This window comes from Lepidochelys kempii, chromosome 8, assembly GCF_965140285.1.
Source record: "Lepidochelys kempii isolate rLepKem1 chromosome 8, rLepKem1.hap1, whole genome shotgun sequence".
In the NCBI taxonomy this organism is placed as follows: Eukaryota; Metazoa; Chordata; order Testudines; family Cheloniidae; genus Lepidochelys; species Lepidochelys kempii.
This window is the reverse complement of record NC_136387.1, coordinates 50978744-50993512: the sequence shown is the minus strand read 5'-3', so window position 1 is coordinate 50993512 and position 14769 is coordinate 50978744. Positions and strand designations below refer to the sequence as shown.

At 49.0% G+C, this 14769-nt stretch overlaps 1 protein-coding gene across 1 annotated transcript; it reads right to left on the bottom strand.

Moving 5' to 3' along the window:
• Positions 1-1621: 1621 nt before the first annotated feature.
• Positions 1622-13906, bottom strand: LOC140916457 (uncharacterized). Its single transcript, XM_073358103.1, has 3 exons — positions 13289-13906; positions 12302-12700; positions 1622-1821 (listed from the first exon to the last, which is right to left on the bottom strand). The coding sequence occupies exons 1-3, from the start codon at positions 13869-13871 to the stop codon at positions 1622-1624; spliced, it is 1182 nt and encodes a 393-aa protein (XP_073214204.1). The 5' UTR covers positions 13872-13906.
• Positions 13907-14769: the final 863 nt, after the last annotated feature.

Here is a 14769-nt window from a genome sequence, read left to right as displayed (position 1 = left end):
GGGAAGTCTGAATGGCGACTGCCACCCACAGTGGAGATCATGAGATAAAGTGCCCGGACAAATAGCAACTGGTGAGGTGGAATGAGACATCTAAAAGGACTGTCCAAGATCAGAGAAAAGGATGCAGGTTGGGATCATCACGGATATCCATTCATGAGGCAGCGTAAGGTAAATCTACGCAGCATTTTGCAGTGAGCCTCCCAGCCCGGGTCAACAGACTTGGGCTAATGGGGCTTGTGCTAGCGTTTTAAAAATAGCATAGACAACATGGTGAAGTTACATCTCAGACTTCGAAGACTAAGGAGGGGAGTGGGATTCAGAGCCTGAGCTCCTGCCCGAGCCACAACTCTACAGCTGTTTTTAGAGCACTAGCATGAGCCTGGCTAGCCCAAGTCTGTTGACCCAGGCTGGGAGGCTTGTTCCAAAATGGTGTGTTGACATACCTGTGGGGGCCAATTCTGAAGCAAGAGCCTCAGTACTAGAGGTACCCCCGTGTGAACCTCAGCAATCCCACTGCATGGCGCTGTCTGGAAACACTTTCTTCAGTGGAAATGCTGGGGGGTGCTGAGGGGAAGGAAGTTCTTGTGTGAAAGTCAGTGGATTGGGACTGGTTAATAAAGGGTAAAATATGTTCTGAGTTTTTCAAAAAAACAAAACAAAAACTTGTTTTCTTTGAAAGCTTTTGTGGAAATTTTAAGTCTTTTTTAATGAAACAAAAATTGTCATTTTGATTTTTGAAAAACCAAAACAATGTTAGTTTCAAAGGGTCAGTTTTTCCTTACCCCCCTCTGTTCTCTTGCTCTTTTCTGTGGGGGAGGGGAGATGAGAAAGAAGGGAGGGACCCTAATTAAAACCCTAGCAGGTTTTCATTTTTGATAAATGAGATCCCATTTTTCGGTACAAAGTTCAAAATGTTCATTTTGTTTCATCTCATTTAAACACAGGGAAAATTTTGACGGAAACACAAATTTTTCAGGAAAATTTGTTTCTTCGAAAAGGTGCTCCCCCCACCTTTAAACTTTTTTTATTACAAAATTTTGACTGGCTCTATCCAAGAGATCTGGGTTCCGTTTCCTGTGTGGGCCACAGGCTTCCTCTATGTGAACTTTGCCAAGTCACTCAATCTCTCTGGGCCTCATTTTCCTGTCTGTACAGTGGGGTAATAATTCTTTGTCTATTTGGGCTGCATTTTCTTTGAGGCAAGGGCTGCATCTCATTACGCATTTGCACAACAACAGGTGGTGTAAATCGCCTTGGCTCGGTTGAAGACAGTGGAGCTGGGTCCGTTCACGCCCTCCATGTCCCTGTGTATTTCTCAGCTATGTCTACACTGCAATCGCTGGGTGTGGTTAAATACTCTGGGTGGGGTAGACATACCCAAGCGAACTTTAATGTAGCTAGGTTAGATAGCTGTAGCAGTACGGGCTTTCATGTTGGCTAGCTCTGCAAGTTATTACCAAGGGTTCTGGGCAGACTTCAGTGTGGACATACCCTAAGCCTGCAAGTCTCACCTGGTACCATGCGTAATTCCCAGGCCTGCCTGACTGGAAATTCATTCACAGGCAAAGCACCTTTTGGAACAGATGCTGAGGTTGGAGGCGTGGGCAGAGGGGACCCATCCCTATGGCAAAGCACTGTGGGGCTGGTGCAGTAGAGAAGAAATGCTTGCCAGGCTGAAGCAGTCATCTCCCAAGTAGCCAAATGCTGCATGGGCTGGCAGATTGAGCAGGCTGGCCACCTTCTGCTTCCAGGCCCCGCCAACTCTGCTGCTTAGCTGCTCATGCGACAGCCCTGCTTCCCCATGCACACATGCCACCTCTTCTAAAAATAGCCAGGCAGGAGACGGAGCACAAAGCCACCGCAGATGGCTCAGAGTTCCACGCGCAGCCGAGTGTGAGACTCAAGACAGAGGCTGTCAGTTCCTTGCCTAAAGCCAGCCATGAAACCTCATTAAAAACAGTCTCCTCTTCCTCTCTCCCCACGCCCGGCTTGCCTGTGCTCAAGCGCCCTGATTATACATGCACTTTTAAGCAAGGAGCACTGACTTCCCCTTAATTGAGGCATAATAATTAGAGCATTAACACATTAGGAGGGTGAGACAGCATGTTTAGCTTTTGTGATTAATTATCTGAGGATTGTAATAAGTTGTTAAGACGTTAATTACTCTGGCATGTTTATTGCTCTAGATTGCAGAACAGACACTTTGTAGCGGCAAGTCAGTGCCTGTCGGAAAATGGGGCGGAGGGGGAGTGTGAGGGGCCATCTCTCCTCCTACAAAAGTTTTAGCTGATATTTAGTGAGGCCCCAGAGGTGCTGCGGTTCCTTTGTGCTGTATTTGAATGTGGCCTTTAACGACCACAGATTCCCATTTTCATTGCCTGGATTAAAAATCGCCTCGGAGGGAAGATGCTGAGGAGTGGCTGATGTTTGATTCCCTGGAGCAGGGCTGGTGGTGATATGTCGTATAGTGACTGGCAAGTTTGGCTTGTTCTTCATCCAGTCTCTTGTTCCCACAGTGTGAGAGATGGTGGTTCTCATTCTGGTTCCTACCAGGCAGGTGTCCACATCAGAAAGGCACCACCACACGAGGAAATGATGTCCCGCTACCCCCACCCCCTTCTTGGAAGTCTCAGCAGAGATCAAGGACTGACTGGGTATAGGAGCCTGTCCACCCCTGGAGGGGCATCACAGATGACCAGGTCTTAGCTATGCCTTGGCGTTTAAATGCTGTCCTGGGAGTGATCCCTCTTGTCTGCCGGAGCCCAAGGTCCGCACTTTTCCCAGGCTGGGTGTCACAACTCCAACCCTGAGCTTTTGAGCTCCAGTACTGCGTTTCTCACTGGCGCTCTCAGGAGCCAGTCCAGCTCAACTCAGACATAAGTGCTTTTCACAACAAGGTTGCATTTATTAGTCAACTGGAATTCAGCTTGAGAAAGTCCTTAGGTTAATATGGCACAGCCAAGCATAAGTCAGAATCCATATTTATTGTCAGGGTGTGTTCACTGTAAAGAACCAGGAGCCTCACAAATGAGTCGACTTGCATTGACTTACATTTCAACACAAGGATTACGCAGGACTCAGCACTCAGTTTGCTTCCGCTCTGTGGGCGGTAGTGTGATTTGGCACAATGCAGGGGCCTGTTTCTGTGGTAGCCTGTGGTCCACTGGGGCTTAGCATGTAGTCCAAGTTTCCCTGCAATGACAGGTGAAAGAACGGAAGACACTCCACCTGGTTTTAAAAGAAGAAAGCAAGTATGTTGCTTGAGACATTTAAGTTAATGGGACAGTGTAACATGATGGACGGACTATTTAGTAACGCAGGCCTACTCTGTTTAGTCTCCCTGGTTTAGGGGCTGAAACTCTGCATTGAGAATCAGTGCTGTTGCCAGTGGTGGATTTAGAGTTAGTGGGGCCCTGTGCTCAGCTTCATTTTTGAGGCCCCTCCTTGGGACCCAGCCAAGAAAAAGAACATTCTCCTATCTCCCACCCTCCACTCCCATTTTCATTCTTTTTTTCTTCATCTTCCTCCTGTAAGTAATAGCAAGTAAGTGGAAAATAAAGTGAGGTACCTGGATTGTTCTTGTATTCTAACTTACTTTTCCACAGACCACTTGAAAATCGCTGAGGGTCTTGGTGGACACTTAAGGATCTTTCCAAATATTGTTTGTACCATTAGCTAACTACAGTAAAGCACTTTGGATAAGAGCCCTTTATAAAAATTGTTTAAAAAAGTTGGGGTGCAGGGTCTGGCCAGAAGTTAGGGTGCGGGAGGGGACTCGGGGCTGGGGATGCCGGGGCTGGGAGGGAGTCAGGGTGCAGGAGCGGGCTGGGGGTTGGGGTGCAGGGTCTGGCCAGGAGTTGGGGTATGGGAGGGGGCTCAGGGCTGGGTCAGGGGGTTGGAGTGTGGAGCACTTATTTGGGGCAGCTCCTGTTTGGTGCGAGGACTGCAGGTGGGGATGTGGGGTGTGTGTGCAGGAGTCAGGGTGGGCAGGAGGCTGGGGAAAAATCCAAAATTTTAAATTTTGACAGAAACCCAGAAAATTTTGCTTTTTTGGGGGAAAAGGCAATTTTCATTCTTCTCCCCTTCCCCCACTTCCCTCTCCCACAAATGGTTTGAATGCAAAATGTCAGCCAGCAGTACCTAGGAGCCAGCCCCGAGAAGATCTTGTAGGGGAAACCTAAGAAGAGCCAAATGTAGGGCAGAAGCTTAGACCGTGTCATGTGGCGTGACTGCCTTTGATTGGTCAGGACAGATAGGTTTGTACACCCACTCAGGGCTTGTGTGCTTTGTTGAGGCCTTGGCAGAGACTCACAACCAGTTGCCCTCTTGGGTACATTACTGAGGGAAGAATAGGAGAGCTAAAAAGAAGCAGAAACACCCCCAAAAGCAGTGGAAGGGAAAAGCAGGGGCACATTCCCAACCCTTCCTCTTTGAATCTTGACTTATCTCTGCACAAGCATAGTGCATGACCGGGCTGACTGCCATGAGTTTGGGGTAGAGCCAGGGAGAAACTTCTGTCTAGGTCACGCTCATCTCGAGCTGGGGCAGAGTTCCAAGTAGAAACATGGTGATTAGTGCTGCTAGACGGAGCAATAACTTCCCTCTCTAGCTCCTCTGAGCAGGAGGGGGGAGAGCTAGTAACAGCTCTCTTCCTGCAGGGGAGAAGATGGGTGCTCTGGGACTTGTAGACTCAGGTTCCCCTCATTCTCCTCCAACTCTGCCAGGTTGGTTTCTAGACTGCAGCCTCCCCTGGGAGCAGGAAGCCCCTCGCTCTGAGGGCAACCTGAGTCCAGACTCCACTAGATGCTTTTGTCCCCTCTCGCAGCTCATTCTGTTGGAAGGAGGCAGTTGGGATTGTGTGAAGGGCACATTCAAAATGCTCAGTGCCCTCCCCTTTCCCGAAATACGAAGGCACAGAGGTACTCTGGGAAATAAATGGCAGGTAAATTAGAGTCAATCAAAGGAGGACATGTATCATCCAGCCTGCAGACAGCTGGTGAAGCTCACAGGGGAAGGTCACAGAATTTTGTTTCTTGGACTGGTGTTAAAAAGGAATGGACAATTGGGGTCAAATTTTTATAAAGGCAACACCCCCCGCACACCTGCTTTACAGGGGTGGTCACTTGGGGGTGCAGATCAGAGAGTGAGAAACACGAGCACTGAGATTTGCACCTGCAGGTCAGATTGCAGGCATGAGGATGTGTGCTCCAGTCTTGCAGGGGCAGTTTACAATCCCAGAAAGGGAGGCTGGGTTTCTAAAAATGTACCCTTTCCTGATCAATGTTTGTAATGAGCTGTGTGCCCAGATCGGGATAAGCTGACTGAGAAGGGATGGGGTCTGGAGGAGAGAGCTCTGCACCAGGGTCTAGTCCTGCCTCTGCAACTGAGCTGCTGGGTGACCTTGGGCAAGTCACCTTGCCTCCGTTTCCCCTTCTACTCTTTGCCTAGTAAGACTGCAAAGTTTTTGAGACAGGAACTGTCTTTCATGTACAGCACCAAGCACAATCTCGGTTGGGACCACTAAGGCCCTATTACGATGCAACTAATGAAGAAAAGGTCTCATGCTTCAGGGAAACTACTGACAAATCCAGTGGATAGGAAGAAATGTTCTGCTTCAAAGAATGGCACTGCATCATTAGCCATGTACATTATGCAGGAGTGGTCATCTTCCTCTGCAATATTGGTTATTGGCCACTGCAGGAAGCATGGTACTAGATCTGACACCTCTGATCCACTATGCTAGTTCCTACGTACCTAATCCTTGTTCTTCTTTACCCTGATTTCAAATGTAACCCATTTAAACTATTTTATGTATTGTTTAATTGTTCCAACAAACACAAGGTGGAAGGTGCTGTTATAAAATGAGGGTTAACTCTTCCACATGCACACCGAGGAATCTGATTGTGTCAGCAGAAAGGAATCTACTTACATTAGCAAAACGGGGCCCACAGCTTGCATCTCAGTAACCCAGATTTAATTCACTATTCACAATCATAGGTATGATTTGTGATTCTGAATATAGAAACTGTCAGCCTTGCATCCCTGCTAGACTCCTAAGAACTGAGGGGTCATGACTTGTGTGTTTTATCAATAAAAATATAATTTTCCCTAGATGTGCAATAAGGTTTTGGGTCTGACCTGTGCTCTCAGCATGATGCAGCATTAATGATCCTCCTGGCAGGTAATAAGCAGGCAAATATACACATTTTTTTGATAGCTCTGTTAGATTTTTGAGGATTGCTGACTTACTGGGCTACACTTAATTAGCAGAACTCATTTTCTCAAGTTTAACGGACTTACATTGAACTAGTGCTGCACTATTCACACTGATGTGATTGTTCCATTAACATTTCATGCATTGCCAGGCATATTCTCAGGTGCAACCCTTTAGCTCAAGGTGATGCTGCAATAACCAGATTAGATTGGTAGTGACAGGGCGCCTGGAAAATACCATTTTTAAAAAAAAAATCCTAGGCCTTAATTCACTCGTTCACCCAGATCTGTAAAGCAGGGACTTCAGCAGGTGCTTAAGAGCATCCCTGAATAAAGATTGACTTAAACACGTGCTTACATGTTTTGCTGACTTGAGGCCCTAATAGCAACATCAGATTGGCTATACTTGATCCATCTGGGTCACAGGAATGGCCACAAAGAAATAAAATAAAAGTGGCTTTGGGAATGTCTCTAGTTTAGTGGCAGGAGAGTCTCTATTGATGGAGACCACATTTTGCATGTTCTTTGTTAAAAATACTGTACATTGCTCATGGGGTGTGTGATGTGAGAACACCACTCCCAACCCAGTCTTCACATTCTATCAGAGCTGAGATGCTACATGAGATGCTACTAGATGTAGCCCTCTCCAACGTTTAAGCACTAGAAAGGATCAGTGCGCACTCTTACCCCCAACAATTGAACCAAACACTGGTGAGCAGCTTGAGGTATCCGTATAGTAGGCATCCTTCAGTCTCGCAAGACCATGGGTGTGCGCCCCTGAGAGGTAACTGATTTACTCAGTTGGTTTTATGGCAGCCGCGGCTGTGGCTGAAGAGACCCACTCGAGAGAGACAATCTCTGCCACATCTGTCACATTTAAAAGTGGTGTCTCGACCCCTTGGGCTCTGCCTTCTGCAAGCTATTTTTGCCTCTGCTACTCTGGACTGCTTCCCCTTTGCACTCCGGAGACCTTTGTTAAGATTTTGTTTCCAGAGGCTGTGGTCCTGAGTGTGATCTTCCCAGTTGCCCACATCCATGTCCATTTCTTTGAGGTCTCGCTTGCACACATCCTTGAAACACAATGTTGGGCATCCTTTGGGTCATTTTCCAGATGCCAATTCACTGTAGAGGATGTCCTTTGGGATGCGCCCACACATGCCCTAGCCAGCAGAGGGATCTCTGTTTGAGGAGTGTTTGCATGCTGGGTATGCTGGCCCGCTTGATCACTTCCATGCTGGTGACTCTGTCTCTCCAGGAGATTTGATGAAGTCAATGCATATGAAAGCTGTTGAGCCTCTTTTCCTGATGACAGTATAAGGTATATGTCTCCCTCCTGTACAAAAGTGTGCGGTATCTACAATAAAACTGCAACCATCACCCCACCAATGCCTGTCTCCTCCTTGGTATTTTCACTTCCTCCTTTCTCTTCCCCTGCTGCAACAATACAATTCACAGGAAGCAGACACTGTTGTCCATGCTCCTTGAGTGAAATGGATTGGGGTAGGGAGGTTCCAAGAACTCTTTACCCTTCAGCACCTCTCCTTCTTCTTAGGGTGTCTATGTGAAATTACCCAGACAACAGAGATTGTAACAGAAACCAGGTGTATTAAAAAGAGGGAGAAAATGGAGTGAAAGCAAAACATGTAGTGTGTTTAAAATGTCTAGATTTACCTTTCTCATGAGCCAAACTAGATGAGGTTGCAGGTAGGCAGAGGGGACAAACTGGGAAGTGAATAGTCTGTTCTTGGGAAATGTAATCTCCTCTCTGGTCCTTTTGGTCAGACTGGCACTGCTGCTTGCAATTTAGGTACCAACCTCTCTGCTATGTCCAGAGATCTTACTTGTCAAGCCCCTGCAACAAGGTAAGCTTGTATGTCTAGATATGCCGCTGCTGATCCAAGGCAGCTATTCCCACTTTCCAAAGCAGGTATCTCCAGTTACCTACACACCCAGTTGGGTGTATCTAATTTGCTAGGCCTCTTGTTTAAAATTCCCTGCAGAGTTTTTCTTTGGTCAGGCAAAAAGAATTAGGGTCAGGTCCCCAGACCCACCGTCACAATCACATTTAGAAAAAAATTGTTGAAAAAATGTGTTTTGGTGTCTCCTCCCCCAATTCTATGTTCTTCTTGCTGCCCCATTGCTGCAGACTAGCAAAAGAAGACCTCTGCCCTTATGCCCTGCCGCTGCTTCAAACTGTGACTCGGGGTATGTCTACACTACGAAATTAGGTCGAATTTATAGAAGTCGGTTTTTTAGAAATCGGTTTTATATATTCGAGTGTGTGTCCCCCCCACAGAAAATGCTCTAAGTGCATTAAGTGCATTAACTCGGCGGAGCGCTTCCACAGTACCGAGGCAAGCGTCGACTTCCGGAGCGTTGCACTGTGGGTAGCTATCCCACAGTTCCCGCAGTCTCCGCTGCCCATTGGAATTCTGGGTTGAGATCCCAATGCCTGATGGGGCTAAAACATTGTCGTGGGTGGTTCTGGGTACATATCGTCAGGCCCCCGTTCCCTCCCTCCCCCCGTGAAAGCAAGGGCAGACAATCATTTCGCGCCTTTTTTCCTGAGTTACCTGTGCAGACGCCATACCACGGCAAGCATGGAGCCCGCTCAGGTAACCGTCACCTTATGTCTCCTGGGTGCTGGCAGACGCGGTACGGCATTGCTACACAGTAGCAGCAACCCCTTGCCTTGTGGCAGCAGACGGTACAGTACGACTGGTAGCCGTCATCGTCATGTCTGAGGTGCTCCTGGTCGCCTCTGTGAGGTCGATCAGGAGCGCCTGGGCAGACATGGGCGCAGGGACTAAATTTGGAGTGACTTGAGCAGGTCATTCTCTTTAGTCCTGCAGTCAGTCCTATTGAACCGTCTTATGGTGAGCGGGCAGGCGATACGGACTGCTAGCAGTCGTACTGTACCATCTTCTGCCGAGCAGCCATGAGATGTGGATGGCATGCAGTCCTTCTGCACCGTCTGCTGCCAGCCAAAGATGTAAAAGATAGATGGAGTGGATCAAAACAAGAAATAGACCAGATTTGTTTTGTACTCATTTGCTTCCCCCCCTCCCCTGTCTAGGGGACTCATTCTTCTAGATCACACTGCAGTCACTTACAGAGAAGGTGCAGCGAGGTAAATCTAGCCATGTATCAATCAGAGGCCAGGCTAACCTTCTTGTTCCAATAAGGACAATAACTTAGGTGCACCATTTCTTATTGGAACCCTCCGTGAAGTCCTGCCTGAAATACTCCTTGATGTAAAGCCACCCCCTTTGTTGATTTTAGCTCCCTGAAGCCAACCCTGTAAGCGCCCCTCCCAGCGTCAGAGCAATGGCAAACAATCGGGCATCTGAGAGTGCTGTCCAGAGCACTCACAATGGAGCACTCTGATGGGGCTAAAACATTGTCGCGGGTGGTTCTGGGTACGTGTCGTCAGGCCCCCGTTCCCTCCCTCCGTGAAAGCAAGGGCAGACAATCGTTTCACGCCTTTTTTCATGAGTTACCTGTGCAGACACCATACCACGGCAAGCATGGAGCCAGCTCAGGTAACCATCACCCTATGTCTCCTGGGTGCTGGCAGACGCGGTACGGCTTTGCTGCACAGTAGCAGCAACCCATTGCCTTCTGGCAGCAGACGGTGCAATACGATTGGTAGTCGTCCTCATCGTGTCCGAGGTGCTCCTGGCCACGTCGGCTGGGAGCGCCTGGGCAGACATGGGCGCAGGGACTAAATTTGGAGTGACTTGACCAGGTCATTCTCTTTAGTCCTGCAGTCCTATTGAACCATCTTATGGTGAGCGGGCAGGCGATACGGACTGCTAGCAGTCGGTACTGTACCATCTTCTGCCAGGCAGGCAAGAGATGAGGATTGCTAGCAGTCGTATTGTACCATCTTATGCCAGGCAGGCAAGAGATGAAGATGGCTAGCAGTCGTACTGTACCATCTTCTGCCAAGCAGCCATGAGATGTGGATGGCATGCAGTCCTTCTGCACCGTCTGCTGCCAGCCAAAGATGTAAAAGATAGATGGAGTGGGTCAGAACAAGAAATAGACCAGATTTGTTTTGTACTCATTTGCCTCCTCCCCTGTCTAGATCACACTGCAGTCACTCACAGAGAAGGTGCAGCGAGGTAAATCTAGCCATGTATCAATCAGAGGCCAGGCTAACCTCCTTGTTCCAATAACAACGATAACTTAGGTGCACCATTTCTTATTGGAACCCTCCGTGCAGTCCTGCCTGAAATACTCCTTGATGTACAGGCACACCCTTTGTTGATTTTAGCTCCCTGAAGCCAACCCTGTAAGCCGTGTCGTCAGTCGCCCCTCCCTCCGTCAGAGCAACGGCAGACAATCGTTCCGCGCCTTTTTTCTGTGCGGACGCCATACCAAGGCAAGCATGGAGGCCGCTGAGCTCATTTTGGCAATTAGGAGCACATTAACCACCACACGCATTATCCAGCAGTATATGCAGCACCAGAACATGGCAACGCGATACCGGGCGAGGAGGCGACGTCAGCGCGGTCCCGTGAGTGATCAGGACATGGACACAGATTTCTCTGAAAGCATGGGCCCTGCCAATGCATGCATCATGGTGCTAATGGGGCAGGTTCATGCTGTGGAACGCCGATTCTGGGCTCGGGAAACAAGCACAGACTGGTGGGACCGCATAGTGTTGCAGGTCTGGGACGATTCCCAGTGGCTGCGAAACTTTCGCATGCGTAAGGGCACTTTCATGGAACTTTGTGACTTGCTTTCCCCTGCCCTGAAGCGCATGAATACCAAGATGAGAGCAGCCCTCACAGTTGAGAAGCGAGTGGCGATAGCCCTGTGGAAGCTTGCAACGCCAGACAGCTACCGGTCAGTTGGGAATCAATTTGGAGTGGGCAAATCTACTGTGGGGGCTGCTGTTATGCAAGTAGCTCACGCAATCAAAGATCTGCTGATATCAAGGGTAGTGACCCTGGGAAATGTGCAGGTCATAGTGGATGGCTTTGCTGCAATGGGATTCCCTAACTGTGGTGGGGCTATAGACGGAACCCATATCCCTATCTTGGCACCGGAGCACCAAGCCGGCGAGTACATAAACCACAAGGGGTACTTTTCGATAGTGCTGCAAGCTCTGGTGGATCACAAGGGACGTTTCACCAACATCAACGTGGGATGGCCGGGAAAGGTGCATGATGCTCGCATCTTCAGGAACTCTGGTCTGTTTCAAAAGCTGCAGGAAGGGACTTTCTTCCCAGACCAGAAAATAACTGTTGGGGATGTTGAAATGCCTATATGTATCCTTGGGGACCCAGCCTACCCCTTAATGCCATGGCTCATGAAGCCGTACACAGGCAGCCTGGACAGTAGTCAGGAGCTGTTCAAGTACAGGCTGAGCAAGTGCAGAATGGTGGTAGAATGTGCATTTGGACGTTTAAAGGCGCGCTGGCGCAGTTTACTGACTCGCTTAGACCTCAGCGAAACCAATATTCCCACTGTTATTACTGCTTGCTGTGTGCTCCACAATATCTCTGAGAGTAAGGGGGAGACGTTTATGGCGGGGTGGGAGGCTGAGGCAAATCGCCTAGCTGCTGGTTACGCGCAGCCAGACACCAGGGCGGTTAGAAGAGCACAGGAGGGCACGGTACGCATCAGAGAAGCTTTGAAAACCAGTTTCATGACTGGCCAGGCTACGGTGTGAAAGTTCTGTTTGTTTCTCCTTGATGCAACCCCCCGCCCCTTGGTTCACTCTACTTCCCTGTAAGCTAACCACCCTCCCCTCCTCCCTTTAATCACCGCTTGCAGAGGCAATAAAGTCATTGCTGCTTCACAGTCATACATTCGTTATTCATTCATCACACAAATAGGGAGATGACTACCAAGGTATCCCAGGAGGGGTGGTGGAGGAGGGAAGGAAAATGCCACACAGCACTTTAAGCACAGCACTTTAAAAGTTTACAACTTTAAAATTTATTGAATGACAGCCTTCTTTTTTTTGGGCAATCCTCTGTGGTGGAGTGGCTGGTTGGCCGGAGGCCCCCCCACCGCGTTCTTGGGCGTCTGGGTGTGGAGGCTATGGAACTTGAGGAGGAGGGCGGTTGTTTACGGAGGGGCAGCAGTGGCAGTCTGTGCTCCAGCTGCCTTTGCTGCAGCTCAACCATACACTGGAGCATACTGGTTTGGTCCTGCAGCAGCCTCAGCATTGAATCCTGCCTCCTCTCATCACGCTGCCGCCACATTTGAGCTTCAGCCCTCTCTTCAGCCCGCCACTTACTCTCTTCAGCCCACCACTTACTCTCTTCAGCCCTCCACCTCTCCTCCCGGTCATTTTGTGCTTTCCTGCACTCTGACATTATTTGCCTCCACGCATTCGTCTGTGCTCTCTCAGTGTGGGAGGACAGCATGAGCTCGGAGAACATTTCATCGCGAGTGCGTTTTTTTTTCTTTCTAAGCTTCACTAGCCTCTGGGAAGGAGAAGATCCTGTGATCATTGAAACACATGCAGCTGGTGGAGAAAAAAAAAGGGACAGCGGTATTTAAAAAGACGCATTTTATAAAACAGTCGCTACACTCTTTCAGGGTAAACCTTGCTGTTAACATTACATACATAGCACATGTGCTTTCATTACAAGGTCGCATTTTGCCTCCTCCCACCGCGTGACTACTCCCTCAACCTTCCCCCCTCCCTGTGGCTAACAGCGGGGAACATTTCTGTTTAGCCACAGGCAAACAGCCCAGCAGGAATGGGCTCCTCTGAGTGTCCCCTGAAGAAAAGCACTCTATTTCAACCAGGTGACCATGAATTATATCTCACTCTCCTGAGGATAACACAGAGAGATAAAGAACGGATTTTGGTTGAATGCCAGCAAACATACACTGCAATGCTTTGTTCTACAGTGATTCCCGAGTACGTGTTACTGGCCTGGAGTGGTAAAGTGTCCTACCATGAAGGACGAAATAAGGCTGCCCTCCCCAGAAACCTTTTGCAAAGGCTTTAGGACTACATCTAGGAGAACCGCAAATGCCAGGGCAAAGTAATCCTTTCACATGCTTGCTTTTAAACCATGTATAGCATTTTAAAAGGTACACTCACCAGAGGTCCCTTCTCCGCCTGCTGGGTCCAGGAGGCAGCCTTGGGTGGGTTCGGGGGGTACTGGCTCCAGGTCTAGGGTGAGAAACAGTTCCTGGCTGTCGGGAAAACCGGTTTCTCCGCTTGCTTGCTGTGAGCTATCTACAACCTCCTCCCCATCATCATCTTCTTCGTCCCCAAAACCTACTTCCGTATTGCCTCCATCTCCATTGAAGGAGTCAAACAACACGGCTGGGGTAGTGGTGGCTGAACCCCCTAAAATGGCATGCAGCTCATCATAGAAGCGGCATGTTTGGGGCTCTGACCCAGAGCGGCTGTTCGCCTCTCTGGTTTTCTGGTAGGCTTGCCTCAGCTCCTTCAGTTTCACGTGGCACTGCTTCGGGTCCCTGTTATGGCCTCTGTCCTTCATGCCCTGGGAGATTTTCACAAAGGTTTTGGCATTTCGAAAACTGGAACGGAGTTCTGATAGCACGGATTCCTCTCCCCAAACAGCAATCAGATCCCGTACCTCCCATTCGGTCCATGCTGGAGCTCTTTTGCGATTCTGGGACTCCATCATGGTCACCTGTGCTGATGAGCTCTGCATGGTCACCTGCAGCTTGCCACGCTGGCCAAACAGGAAATGAGATTCAAAAGTTTGCGGTTCTTTTCCTGTCGACCTGGCCAGTGCATCTGAGTTGAGAGTGCTGTCCAGAGCGGTCAGAATGGAGCACTCTGGGATAGCTCCCGGAGGCCAATACCATCGAATTGTGTCCACAGTACCCCAAATTCGAACCGGGAACGTCGATTTAAGCGCTAATCCACTTGTCAGGGGTGGAGTAAGGAAATCGATTTTAAGAGCCCTTTAAGTCGAAATAAAGGGCTTCACTGTGTGGACGGGTGCAGGTTTAAATCGATTTAACGCTGCTAAATTCGACCTAAAGTCCTAGTGTAGACCAGGGCTCAGGAGATCTGCTTATACCTGTTTGTTCTCCTTCACCAGCCACCTTAAGTAGTGCTGCAGTGCCACGTGTTAGGAAGATGGGATTGCACTCAGTTCAGTGGTCCATCCAATTCCGTCTCCTGACTCCAACAACAGCCCCACTGCCTAATGCCTCAGAGGACGGCAACAAGCTGGATAAGTAAGAAGGCCCAGAATGTAGGACTGGTGTGAAGAATTGACAGAAGGGACAACATATGCAACTACTGGAGACTGAATGTTTCTCTGACGCTATCCATCCCTTTTATGGCCCTACTAACAAGTCTCCCTGTGACCTGCGAGAGACATTGCTTTAGCAGCAGTATCTATCACACCCACACTTATCTGTGGACACCACCATCTCCGTGATAGATGGTTGCTCCATATGAGAGCAGAGCCCATAACGCCACTGGCTGCCCATCTGAACTAAGGCCCCTACCACTCCCTGAACCATTTGCACACAACCCTCTTTGACCTCAATAGCAATTGCACGTAGAGATCTGGTTTAGAGTGTAAGCGCTTTGGT